General features: G+C 29.5%; 1 protein-coding gene across 1 annotated transcript in view; it reads right to left on the reverse strand.

Moving 5' to 3' along the window:
* Positions 1-880: 880 nt before the first annotated feature.
* The window catches only part of LOC111683714 (cullin-associated NEDD8-dissociated protein 1), a 55,423-nt gene continuing 44,128 nt past the window's right edge, over positions 881-12,175 (reverse strand). The window contains exon 5 of the mRNA XM_046950238.1: positions 881-904. Coding sequence (XP_046806194.1) covers positions 896-904 — 9 coding nt within the window. The 3' untranslated portion in view covers positions 881-895. The remainder of the gene's footprint in view (positions 905-12,175) is intronic.

Genomic DNA, 12,175 nt, shown 5'->3' on the forward strand with positions numbered 1-12,175 from the left:
AGGTCACTTTAATAGGTAGCTTATTAAAGTGACCTATTGAGGAAAAATTCATTACATAAGGATACGTTAGACATATTAGGTAGAATATCATAACCCTTTAAAAAATAATTTAATTTAAGTACCTGTAATTAATATATAAGACAGGTTTATATCTGTTTGTAATTATTTGTAATTTTCTAACCATGGCGATCGTACTAAAAAAAAATGATTTGTGCTCCATTTTATTTGAACACTCTTCAGCTCCTTTGAAACTGCACATAAAAATAAAGTGGATAAAACTGATATATGTAAAATTGAAAATTTTATAAAATCAGTTGATATAAAACTGAAGAGTGTTCGGTATTCCATTGCTAAATTTCGATCGAAATTTTCTGATTGGCTGGATGAATGTGTAGAAGTTGCTATTTGCGTATCAACTGTTGGTGCTCCCTGTAAGCAGTATGAGGATTTGAGCTCAAAATCTAAGAGGAAAAGGTTATCAACTTCACTAGAAACCTTATCTAACGAAGAAGTTTCGGACACTTTTAAAGCAATGTTAAGAAAAGAAAAACAGCCTTTGGATGCCATAAAAATTGCAAATATTCTTCCAACCGCATCACCAAGACGACTGAAAAGAATTGTAAAGAGTATACCCACACCATCATCTGATACAACGTTCACTGAGGAAGAAGCTATTGCGCTTATGTTGCAGCTGGAATTAAGTCGTGATAACTACATAACGTTAAGAAAGGCGCTATCTGAAAAAGGAGTGGATGTTTTACCATCATATGACAAAATAAATGAAAAGAAGAAAAGCATTATACCACCTCCTATTGAAATAACTGATCGGAAGGCTGTTATTGGACTCGGCGCTCTACTCGAAAATACTGCTTTAAGGATTGCTTCTGACTTTTCTTCAGACCAACTAAAAAAAATAAATTCTTGTGATCTTCAACTCATTTGTAAGTGGGGATGTGATGGATTATCAGCACTCTCGGAATATAAACAAATCAACACAAGTGAATCATCTTCCGAGTATAAAAGTGTATTTATGGCATCGCTAGTTCCATTAAGAATTCGAAAGTATGCTGACAGTTTCGATGATATTTGGAAGAATTCGACTCCAGGATCCAAAGCTTTTTGTAGGCCAATAAGCTTTGAGTATATAAAGGAATCCAAAACAACAACGCAAGATTTGATAAATCGTATTGAAGCAGAAATTAAAAACTTGGAACCTATAACAATCGAAATAGAAAATTATTCGTTTAACATGTCCTATGATTTAAAACTTACAATGATTGATGGGAAAGTTGGAAATGCCATTACAGGAACATCATCTACTTGGTACTGCTACATATGTGGTGATAAAAAATCAGAATTTTCGAATATTTCCAAGCAAAGATCAATAAATGAGGAAACATTACAATTTGGAATATCCCCCTACATGCTCGCATACGATTTCTGGAACATTTTCTACATTTAGCATATGATTTAAAGTACAGAAGCATACCGGAAAATGCAAACAAAAGTGCAAATAACAATAAGGAGTTAATGGAAATGAGAGCCAGTGAGAAACGAAGAATTCAAGAGGAATTTAAAAAGCGGATGGGATTAAATATTGATAAACCACTCACAGGATATGGAAGCACAAACGATGGTAATACCGCTAGACGTTTTTTTAAACATTTTGAAACTACTTCCGAAATAACCGGAATTAGTATGGATTTACTGCAAAAGGTCAATATTATTCTAATGGCGATAAATAGCAAGCATAAAGTGAACGCAACAAAATTTGGAGAGTATTCTACAAAAGTTTCTAAATTACTTTTGGAATTATATCCCTGGAAAGAAATGACACCTACAGTTCACAAGATATTATGTCATGGAAAGGTCATCATAGAACATAATATTCTGCCTTTAGGAGAGCTTACAGAAGAACCCCAAGAATCGAGGAATAGAGACTTTAAGCATATTCATCAGTTTAGCTCAAGGAAGTGTTCTAGGCAGTCTCAAAATGAAGATATTTTTAATAATCTGATTCTATCTTCTGATCCTGTTTTATCTACTATAAGAAAACGTTGGATTTGCTACAAAACGTTAGCATTTGAAAATATTCATGAATTTAAAGATTTACTTTATCTTTTAGATATGGACTACTGTGATACCGATTATTTTACAAAATTATATTAATTTATAAAAAAAAATAAATAAAGACTATTTTTATATAAAATAAATACTTGTTAATTTTTTTTAGGGATAAAGAATAAAAGATTAATCGTAAAAAGTGGCTGTAAAAATTCATAAAAATTTAGGTAGTAAAACATGCCTAACAAATGTATGGATGAAAATAATAGTACTAGGTAAATTCTCTAAAAGATGTTGAGTTTTCCCTAATTAATTTGTCACTTAAAAAACATTAGGTAGGCATGTTATATATCAATGGAAAGGTAATTTTGTCTATTTTTCAAAACTGTATATAATTTTTGAAAATTAAAAAATTCGCGGAATACTTTTTTAAAAAAATTAAAAAATGTTTTTTATTCAGTTTTTGCGAAGATACAAATTTTTCAAATTGCAATAAAAATTTTATTTATGAATATTTTTTGATGAAATTTTACAGTTAGGTAGATTTTTTACTCAAAATCCAAAATTAAATAAAAATTTCGAATTTTCTTATTAGAAATCCCGGAATTCCCAAAAAAGTTTTAAAAAATCCCAAAAATGGGATTTTTTGGTTTTTTGCCTATTATATCCATACCAGGGGCGGGGTTATCGAAACCCGTTACAAAATGATTAAGAACATATTGGGTCATATAAAACAGGTCACTATAATTTGATATCGACTATGCGATTTGAGAATTTTTGCTCAAAATTGAATTTTATATAAAAAATAGGGTTTTTTTGGATGGATCTGGTCCCCTCGGTATCAAAAATTTTTAGGTTTTGTTTCATTTATCGTATTTTATGTAAAGTCAGCTTTTCAAAAAGTATAAATTCTATATACATCTTCTTAGAAACTTTTTAGATAACTTAAAAAGAAAAAGATACTTTTTTTCCCAAAAAATGGCAAAAAATCGCCTTTTTTTAATTTTTTAAATTAAAATGCCTATAACTTTGGACTCAGTCATGATTTTTACATAATTCTTTCACTGCTTGATATATAGACTTGTTGTTAAGCGAATAAAAAAAGATGGCGAAAATCGGGAATATTTGGACCCGCTATTATCAAAAAACTAAAGTAAGGACGGTAAAAATTTTAAAATTTTAATTTTCAAATGCGAATATCTCCTAAACTATAAGAGATAATTTACTGCTACGACGACATTTTTTATAGTGCTCGATGAGAAGATTCTATATACGAAATTTTTTTTAAATCGGAACTCAAATGAAGAAATAAGATCGTTTTAAAAATTTAACATAGCCGAGGTGTCCTAATTTGAGGACCCCCCGCCGGGCCCCTGGTTGGCCTATAAGGTCCAAATTCAAAACCTAAACTCGACAACACCTCCTTTTTGTGCATACCAAATTTCATTAAAATCGGATTAACCGTTTAGAAGTTACCGAATTATTTCCCTCTTTTTTTTCCTATACCACTGTGGATCGTTTAAGAACAAATTTTACAAATGAGATCAAAGATTTATAGTCGAAACTAGATAATTCAAATTAAATCTTTCATTTTTCTTAGCTTTTTAATCACTTTCTGGTTAACTGTTTTTTCAAATCAGCCGAAAAAATGGACAGTTAAAAAGGCGTTTTGTACCTATGAAATCGGAAATTTATTGTACAGCCAGGATGTATGATAACTTCTGTTAACAAATTTTTAGCATTTTTAAAACTTTTTGATGATGTAAAAATATGATAAATAAACATTTTATAAAAAGTTCGGCGTACGGTGTTCGGTCAAAATTTCGCCGAACACCGAACATTGGTCGAACCTCACTTTTTACTGAACTCCGAACCCGTACCCGAACATTCGGTCGGATGCTACTAAATAGTGATATTCATGCTTTTTACATTAATAACACAAAATAACACCATTTAGAATTAATCAGATTTCCTAAATAATTAATGGAATGATTGATAATTTTGTAAAATAAATAAGAGTGACCACATATAATTTATTAAATTCTATTCAATTAATCTTAAATTTTTTTATAATTTTGTTGATTTTGTTACTTAATATATTATGAAATGCCATTAAATAAATATATCAATCTTACTTTTGATATTAATAAAATGAAGATCTAAACTTTTATTTATTGTAATTATTTACGAATGGTGAAGTCCTGTAGGTAGTGTAAAGTATCTTTTGGGATGGTATTGAAAATTTGATTTTACCATTAGGGAGAGTCGGAAATAGAGGGAATGGAATCAACAACTTAACCTATTCCCAACCATTATCAACAATGTTCCCTTTTATGTTATTTTCCTAAAATACCACTATAATTTTTGAGAGCTACCTAAAGTAAAGTTCATTGTAGCGAGTTTCGATCAGGTCTTCTAAAGGACAAGAACACACCCCAACGACGAGCAGAGCCGGTTTATTTAGTAGCCTCGTCCTTTAGAGACTTGATAGTGGTAGTAGAAATCGTTACAAGCTTACTTCTATGTACGTTATGGGAAAATTTCATTTAATTTCATTCTTTTTAACAAGAAAATAAATCTTATATAATTTCAGTCTTGGAGTGTGTGCCAAACGATAGCAATTTATTAGTAAAAGTAAATTTTTAAATCCCTGTACCGGATTCCGTCTTGGACCCATCAGTTAAGACTGAACAGTACTTCGGACCAAATAGTCAGAAATACCCTCCGTAATTTCATCAATCCTGTTGCGATTTAAAAACCCGTGGATGTCACATGTTACATTCTAGCTTGGTAACTAGAGTATTCAAAAACCGAAAACCGGTTTACCGGTTTTTTTAACATTCAAAAACCGAACGGTTTTAAAAAATTCATATGTATATTCGAAGCATTCGACAAGCCGGGTTTTTATATCGAATAACCGGTTTTTAAAATTACATAATTTTATATAAGGAGTGAGATCGAAAAATTCTTAACACACGTTTTTCATTACATTTTTCAACCAAAGTATTATTTGATTTTTTTTTTTGATCAAGTTACCTTTGAAAAACATGTCGTCAAACTGTTTCCAATGTTATTAAACAGTACCGGGAGAACTTGTCATTTGATAGAAAACCTGGTTCAGGTAGAAGGAATGGTCCACATGATGTTTCTAAAGCCAAAAAAATAGAACGCATTTTCAAAAGAGCTCCCAACACATCCGGTAGGAAAGCAGCTCGGTTAGCTCAGTGCTCGGACTATTTGGTACGAAAAGTTAAAGCTAATGCAGGTTTAAAAACATACAAGGCTCAAAAAGTTCCTGACAGGAACGCTGCTAAAAATTTAGAGGCCAAAAACAGAGCACGGAAATTGAAGTCAAGTTTTATAAAAAAATATTCTTGCTGCATAATGGATGACGAAACGTATGTTCTGGCAGATTTTTCGCAACTTCCAGGTCAAAAGTTTCATGTTGCTGATGCTCGAGGGAAAGCAGACAAAATTTCTTGGTATGGCAAGCAATATGCAGTTGCGGCAAAAGAAGCCAATCATTTGTTACAACGGGCTCTATAAATACCGAAATTTACATCAAGGAATGTTTACAAAAAAGGCTGCTTCCATTCATAAGACTTCATAATGTGTCCACTTATTTTTGGCCTGACTTGGCATCCTGTCACTATGGTAAACAAGCCCTTGAGTGGTACAAGAACAATAATGTGGTATTTGTACCAAGAGAGGCAAATCCTCCAAACTGCCTGGAGCTAAGGCCAGTGGAGAGATATTGGGCTCTTGTTAAAAGAGAATTGAAGAGTACAAAAAAGGTGTCCAAAAGTGTGGTAGATTTTAAACGGAGATGGACTTCATGTTCGAGCAAAGTGACAGAAAGCACTATAAAAACGTTAATGGAAGGATTTCCGAAAAGGGTTCAAAATTTCATAACTAGTAATTAAAACTATAAAAATATTTTTTTTTTTTTTTTTGTAAATTGTAATAATAATTTGAATCAAATAAAAAAATAAAACTGTAAGTTTAGTGGTTTCTTTTTTATAAACATATATGTATGTTAAGAATTTTTCGATCTCACTCCTTAATACATACATATATGTATGTAAATTATATATGTTTACAAAATTACGCAAATATGTAAAGATTTTCAAAATATCGAATGAAGTGACTCCAATATTTTGTTAAAAACCAAGGCGGTAAAGAGTTAAAGGTAATATCCGATGTTAAACACAGATGGAACTCATTATCAGGTGAATATGGAAATGTGTAAATCATGATTTACTAGAATTTTCTTTAAAACCTTTCTCATCTAAATTGAAATACTACACCAAGCAGAATCAAAGTAGTTTATATAATCGTTTATTTCCTGCAATGAGCTGGATGAAGAATTAGTTGATTCTGATGTTGATTTATGTTTTGAAATTGATAATTTTACAGGTCTAATTTCCGATTTAAACAGCACAATAAGTAGTGCACAAAATTCATGAAGTACCGGAAAACAGCATTCATCACTATATGATGATTTTATATACCTGGATAAGTGCAATAAAAGGACGGAAATGCTAGAAATATTATACATATAGCAGCCTTTGGGTTTTATTTAAAACAAAAAAAATCGATCTCTTTTTGTTGCTTTTGTTAATTTTTTTATTGAGAATGTATTTTAAAATTTTTTGTTATATTTCTTCTTTATAATAATATAAAACCATATACAGTGTCTCTAATAAGTATTCGAATTTATGTAAACCATGAAAAGTAACCAAATTTGATAATATATTTTGTTTGCAAAAAAATAAATTCATTTGTTATATTGTCTAGACAGTCCTTAGGTTTGATATCACGCTTTTTAAAAATTGAAAAATTTACATTTACTTTAATTAAATTAGCTTTTTTTTAAAAAAAGTCCACAAAATTGCCTTACAAAAGTGTACGAATTTTTCCTGTATTTCATATTTGATTATATTATACAAAACACAAATTTTAGAATCGAATGGTTTTTATGCTTTAAATTGTTTAAAGGGGTTACTATCAACCCATTTGTGTACCCATTTGGTCCACAATTTTTGGGGATTTGTACCCTTTTTTATGTAATATAAAATTAAAATGGCGATTTTTTGCAAAATTTTTAGTATTTTCTCCTTTTTTTCCAGAGATAAAACCAAAATTTGATATTGAGATTTAATAAAATAGTATTTTTTGTTCCTTGAATCTGTATTTAAAATATATTGATATCATTATTCTGTCGCTAATTCAATATATTGGAACTCATTTTCATAATAAAAGGGTAAAAAATTTCGGGTAATTTTTTTTTGTGTATATTCTTTTATATATAAGCTTTTATATATTTTAAGTTTTCAATGTATTGTGGAAGTGTACAACTCCAAAACATGCCACGAAGAAACACCATTCAATATGGTAGTATCATTATTTTTATATACCAATGAAGTCCAGGCTGCATGCCACTATATCATTATGGTCTAACTCAGAAATATCGATATCAGTTTAAATATTGATTACTATGATCAAAATAAACCCAAAATTTTGGACTTACAGTGTTATTGTAATGGGAACTATAAGCGTGAAAGCTTCGAATAGTAAAAACTGGAATCTACTGTATAGGATGTCGTTTTGTAAAGGCATGTTTTGGAATTGTATACCGATATAATGTATTGAAAATTTAAAATATATTAGTGCTAATATGTACATGAATGTATACTAGCCAACATTATATAAATTACATAAATGTATTATATGTAAAAATTGAATTGCTTGTTAACATATAAACAATGTATAAAATAAAAAAAGAAAAACCGATTAAACAGTTTTTTTATACAAAACCGTATTCGAAACTGTTTTTTTAAAATTGGATTTTTCGAATTATTCGAAAACCGGTTTTTGGAATAGATCGGTTTTTTCAATACTCTATTGGTAACTAGCTGCATAAGGGATCTGGAATCTTTGGACAGGTTATACATAGTGCGTCAGATGAATTGGTTATTACTATAGACTCAGAAAGAGAAAAGGTTATTGTAGTGGTGAGAAAATACAAAAAACACTTAGAAATATTAATGGTTAATCCCGCTTATTATGATCAAATTTCATAACAAGTAAAATGAAGTCTTTATTTTTTCACAAAGATTAATTATTTTAATATAAAATGTTTAGCAGATACGTATAGCGATCTAATTCAATTTGCTCGCGAGCGTGTTTAGTTTGAGCGATTTAAATATTTAATTTTTCCACGAATAAATAAAAAATTAAATAGAACTCGCTCGCGATTCGAGTCGAAACGAGTTAATTGCGAGTTTTATAATTTTCTAAACACAACAAATTAAAATTTATACGCATAACCATTTTACCGATATGAAATAGCCGAAAAATAGAAAATGCAATGAAACTCTGTGCATATGTACCTACATGCATACATATATACATACATGTCCATTCATATGTATGTTATTTGCAGTTAGAATACACTTTAGAATTTTTGAATTGTGTTACATAAGTTTATGGTTTGTGCCAAGAAAGAAGACATTTTAGGTAAGAAAAAAATTTACATACATACAGTGAATCAACTAAGTTTTTTGTCTACCTTTTTTAAGAGAATTTTTTTCTTGTTCATAAATAAAATTCGAAAAAAAACTGGTAAAAAGTAAATTTATTAAAAGCAGAGATTGTGTAAAGTGGGAAAAATTAGAAAAATATTAAAATACAAATTTTGGTGCATTTGTTGTTGCATTTTATTATTTTTCATCAGAATTTGCACGTCAATAAAGTATTTTGCATATTGAGAATTCCGGTTAATTTCGTTAGGTTTTTCAAATTATTTTTAATTACTTTTTGGAATTTATTGTTTTATTGTTAAAAGGATGAGTGTTAAGTATTTTTTAATCGTAATTTGCAAAAGTCATTGTGTGAAAATGAGATGTAATTTGCCTTAAAAATGTTTGAAGGATAATGAGGCAATTTCGATATAAAAAATTAGTTTAGATTTCTAGAACAAGTGTAAATTAATGAAATATAATTATGAGATGTTTAATCAATAACATTAAAAAATATAAAATAGACTAATTTATGAAATGATCCAAAGAATTATTAGAAAAAACGCACTGAGTGGTGCTTCAAAATCATTAACTGCCAAAGGAAGGCGAATTGTATCCAAGGAAAAAATTGGATTCCTGATTTATCTTCTCCAAAATCCATATGCGAGCTAGGAGGAACACTATGTTTAAATTTAGACCTCTAAACAGACCTAGGATGCCTAGAACCAATGTAAAGTAAACTGCTGTGTAGTACAGGACAAATACCTAATTTAGATATTTTAAAATAGAGGTGGTTCTCATACCCTAAGGTCAACAAAAGCAATATTTTCAGCTAATACATACACTTATAAATATTTAGAACCCAAATCAAGAATAACTATTCAGATCCTAATACGCCTACTGTATATTATTCATAAAATAAAGCATTTAAAATATGAGGTTGAAAATCAGGGTTTTAGCATGTAATAATTCTATAGTGGTATATGGTGATGTCCCCATACTTAGAGTGGCTAGGATGGTACTTAGTGTTATATTTATTGATAAGAATCAATATTCTACAATTCTAAATAAAATTTACACAGTACTCCTTAAATAGATGGGGTTTCCGTAATGTAGTTTTTGTTCATCAATACAAAATGACCAAAAACCCAGATTATTTTTGTTATAATATATAGATTTAACATTTAACTTAACATTTTTTCTAGGTCCAAATACATTGATTATCTAATATATCATGTATCCAATTCAAAATTATTTATTATTTTCGAAATTTAATCAAACAAACGATAGATTTCATGTTAAGTCAAATATTGATAAATTCTTATAGGTATATAGGATAATGAATCGGTTTTAAGAAATGTCCAAGAAATGTCGTTCCACTACTAAAATATCTAAAAATGTTATTCTAATATAAAGTAGTAATAAAAATATTCAATTTTATAAAATAATGCAACAATATTAAAAAAATAACAAAAAACCTAAAAAATCAAAATACTTTATTGACCGAAAAAATTAACAATATGTTCACATTTTATCAAAAATCTCGTTAATTAATATCATGATTTTACTTTTTATGGTAGAAAAATAAAATATAAGATATTCTTTAAATAATACAATAAACAAATTGCTTTATTTTGCTATAAATAATTGTTCAGATAAAGTTTTTTCTTAAAATTTATAAAATTTTACATAGACAAATTACTTAATTGATTCACTGTATGTATGTGTGTACGTCACATAAGGCTGCAACTTTTGTTTTTTTAAGAATTACTTGTATATACATGTAATTCAATTTCTATTTGTTTCTTATTATCTTTCTCGGTCGCAAGCGAGGGAAAAAAACAAAAATTTTAAATATCGCTTACGAAGAGAATACAAAAAACTCGAATTAAAATTGTGCTCGCGTGTTAAAAAATAAAAAAATAAAATATATTGATTTTGTCATTCCGTGTGTAACACATCGAAATATTGCTCTAAGACCCCATAAAGTATATATATTCTGGGACCTCGTAAGATTCTAAGACGATCTAGCCACGCAAAAACCATTCGACGCAACAAATGCTGAATTGAACATATGCATGAGGGAATCCCACAAGGCCTCTTTTTGGTTGACCCTGATGAGAGCAAGACGAGAAATTTCCTCGAAATGAGCAAGTCTTAGGTTAGTAGTCTAAGTGGACACACAGGATAACGTGTACATCTATACAAAATTGGACGTGCGGATTTTGACGAATGTAGAGCATGTGGAGAGGACAGTGAAACTCTGGAGCACTTTTTTTGCCACTGTCAGGCATTCGTCGATGTTAGATCCAAGTATCTTGGAAGTGATGTTATTCCGGAAATAACATTCTTAACAAACAGTGATTGGAAGATTTCTTAGGAAACTGAGTTTCTAAACATGAAAAAATAATACATTCAGTGAACAATTTTTTTCATGAATTGGAGCGCACAACAGGCCCGATAGTGGCTTAGGTGTATTTCTTCGGATTTGATGTAGTATACATCCTCCTATCAACCTAACCCTAACCTAATGATGAACAAAAAAAGCCTGTTAAAAACATAAGTAGGAAAGTTTAGTTGGTCATGTCGGTACATAATTCAACGTAATAAATGAATCAGTATATCGCTAATATGCATGTTTAGCACTGTGAGGATTTAAAGGGAAGACGCTTTTGTGTTATTCTAACCAATTAGGAAAATTCGGTTTAAGAAATATTAGTGTTAAGTGAAAACTGTAATTTGTATGGTTATATGTACAAATGTTTTATAAAAATAGAAAAAAAATGAAACTGGTCAAATACAAAATCATGGTTTTCTGGGTTAATGGCTGCCTATTTGGTTTAGTATTTAATCTTAAAGCTCTCTGCTTAAAGGCCTATAGTAGTACAATTTCATGAAATATCTACCATTAAATTCGATTAAAATACATTAAAATTATTATCTTTGGCGAGTGTTATATGGGAGATTTTATACAACATAAACCTGAAGGATGGACTTTTTATAGTTCTTATAGTTTTTATAGCAATAATAGCAAAATTTAATGACTTCAGAAGTAATGAATTTGGAATCAAATAAAAAAAGATGAATAACCTATGGTAAAATCATTACTTCTGTAGGCTACAAAGGATTAGTGCTGGAAAGAGAGATTGTTTACGACAAAACTGTTCATGAAAGGGCATGGGTGATTGCTGGAGGAATTGGCAGATTGCTAAACATAGGTCTTAATTTAAAACTGGGAGGCGTTTAAAAAAAAAACTTGAATGAGAATGTGCAAAAAATCAAATAATGAAGAACTCAAACAGTATTTAAGAAAATAGTTTACTAATTTTACTGTCAGGAATGAAAATATCATTTGTAAGTTTTGAATAGATTTTAATGAACATTTTTGTAGAGGATAATAAAACATAGATTTCATATTTCTTTCTGGATTAAACTAAAATGTATCACATTTCTTAAAGAATAGGTTGATCAAAGCAAGTTATACTCATTGATAATAGCAATTGAAGTATTTTTTTTGACAGGGCATTTCAACTACGAAAATATGGTTTTTGTAGCATATGTACGTAACCTTTTCTCAATGGTTCCGGTCG

The sequence above is a fragment of the Lucilia cuprina genome, chromosome 2, assembly GCF_022045245.1.
Source record: "Lucilia cuprina isolate Lc7/37 chromosome 2, ASM2204524v1, whole genome shotgun sequence".
Taxonomy (NCBI): Eukaryota; Metazoa; Arthropoda; class Insecta; order Diptera; family Calliphoridae; genus Lucilia; species Lucilia cuprina.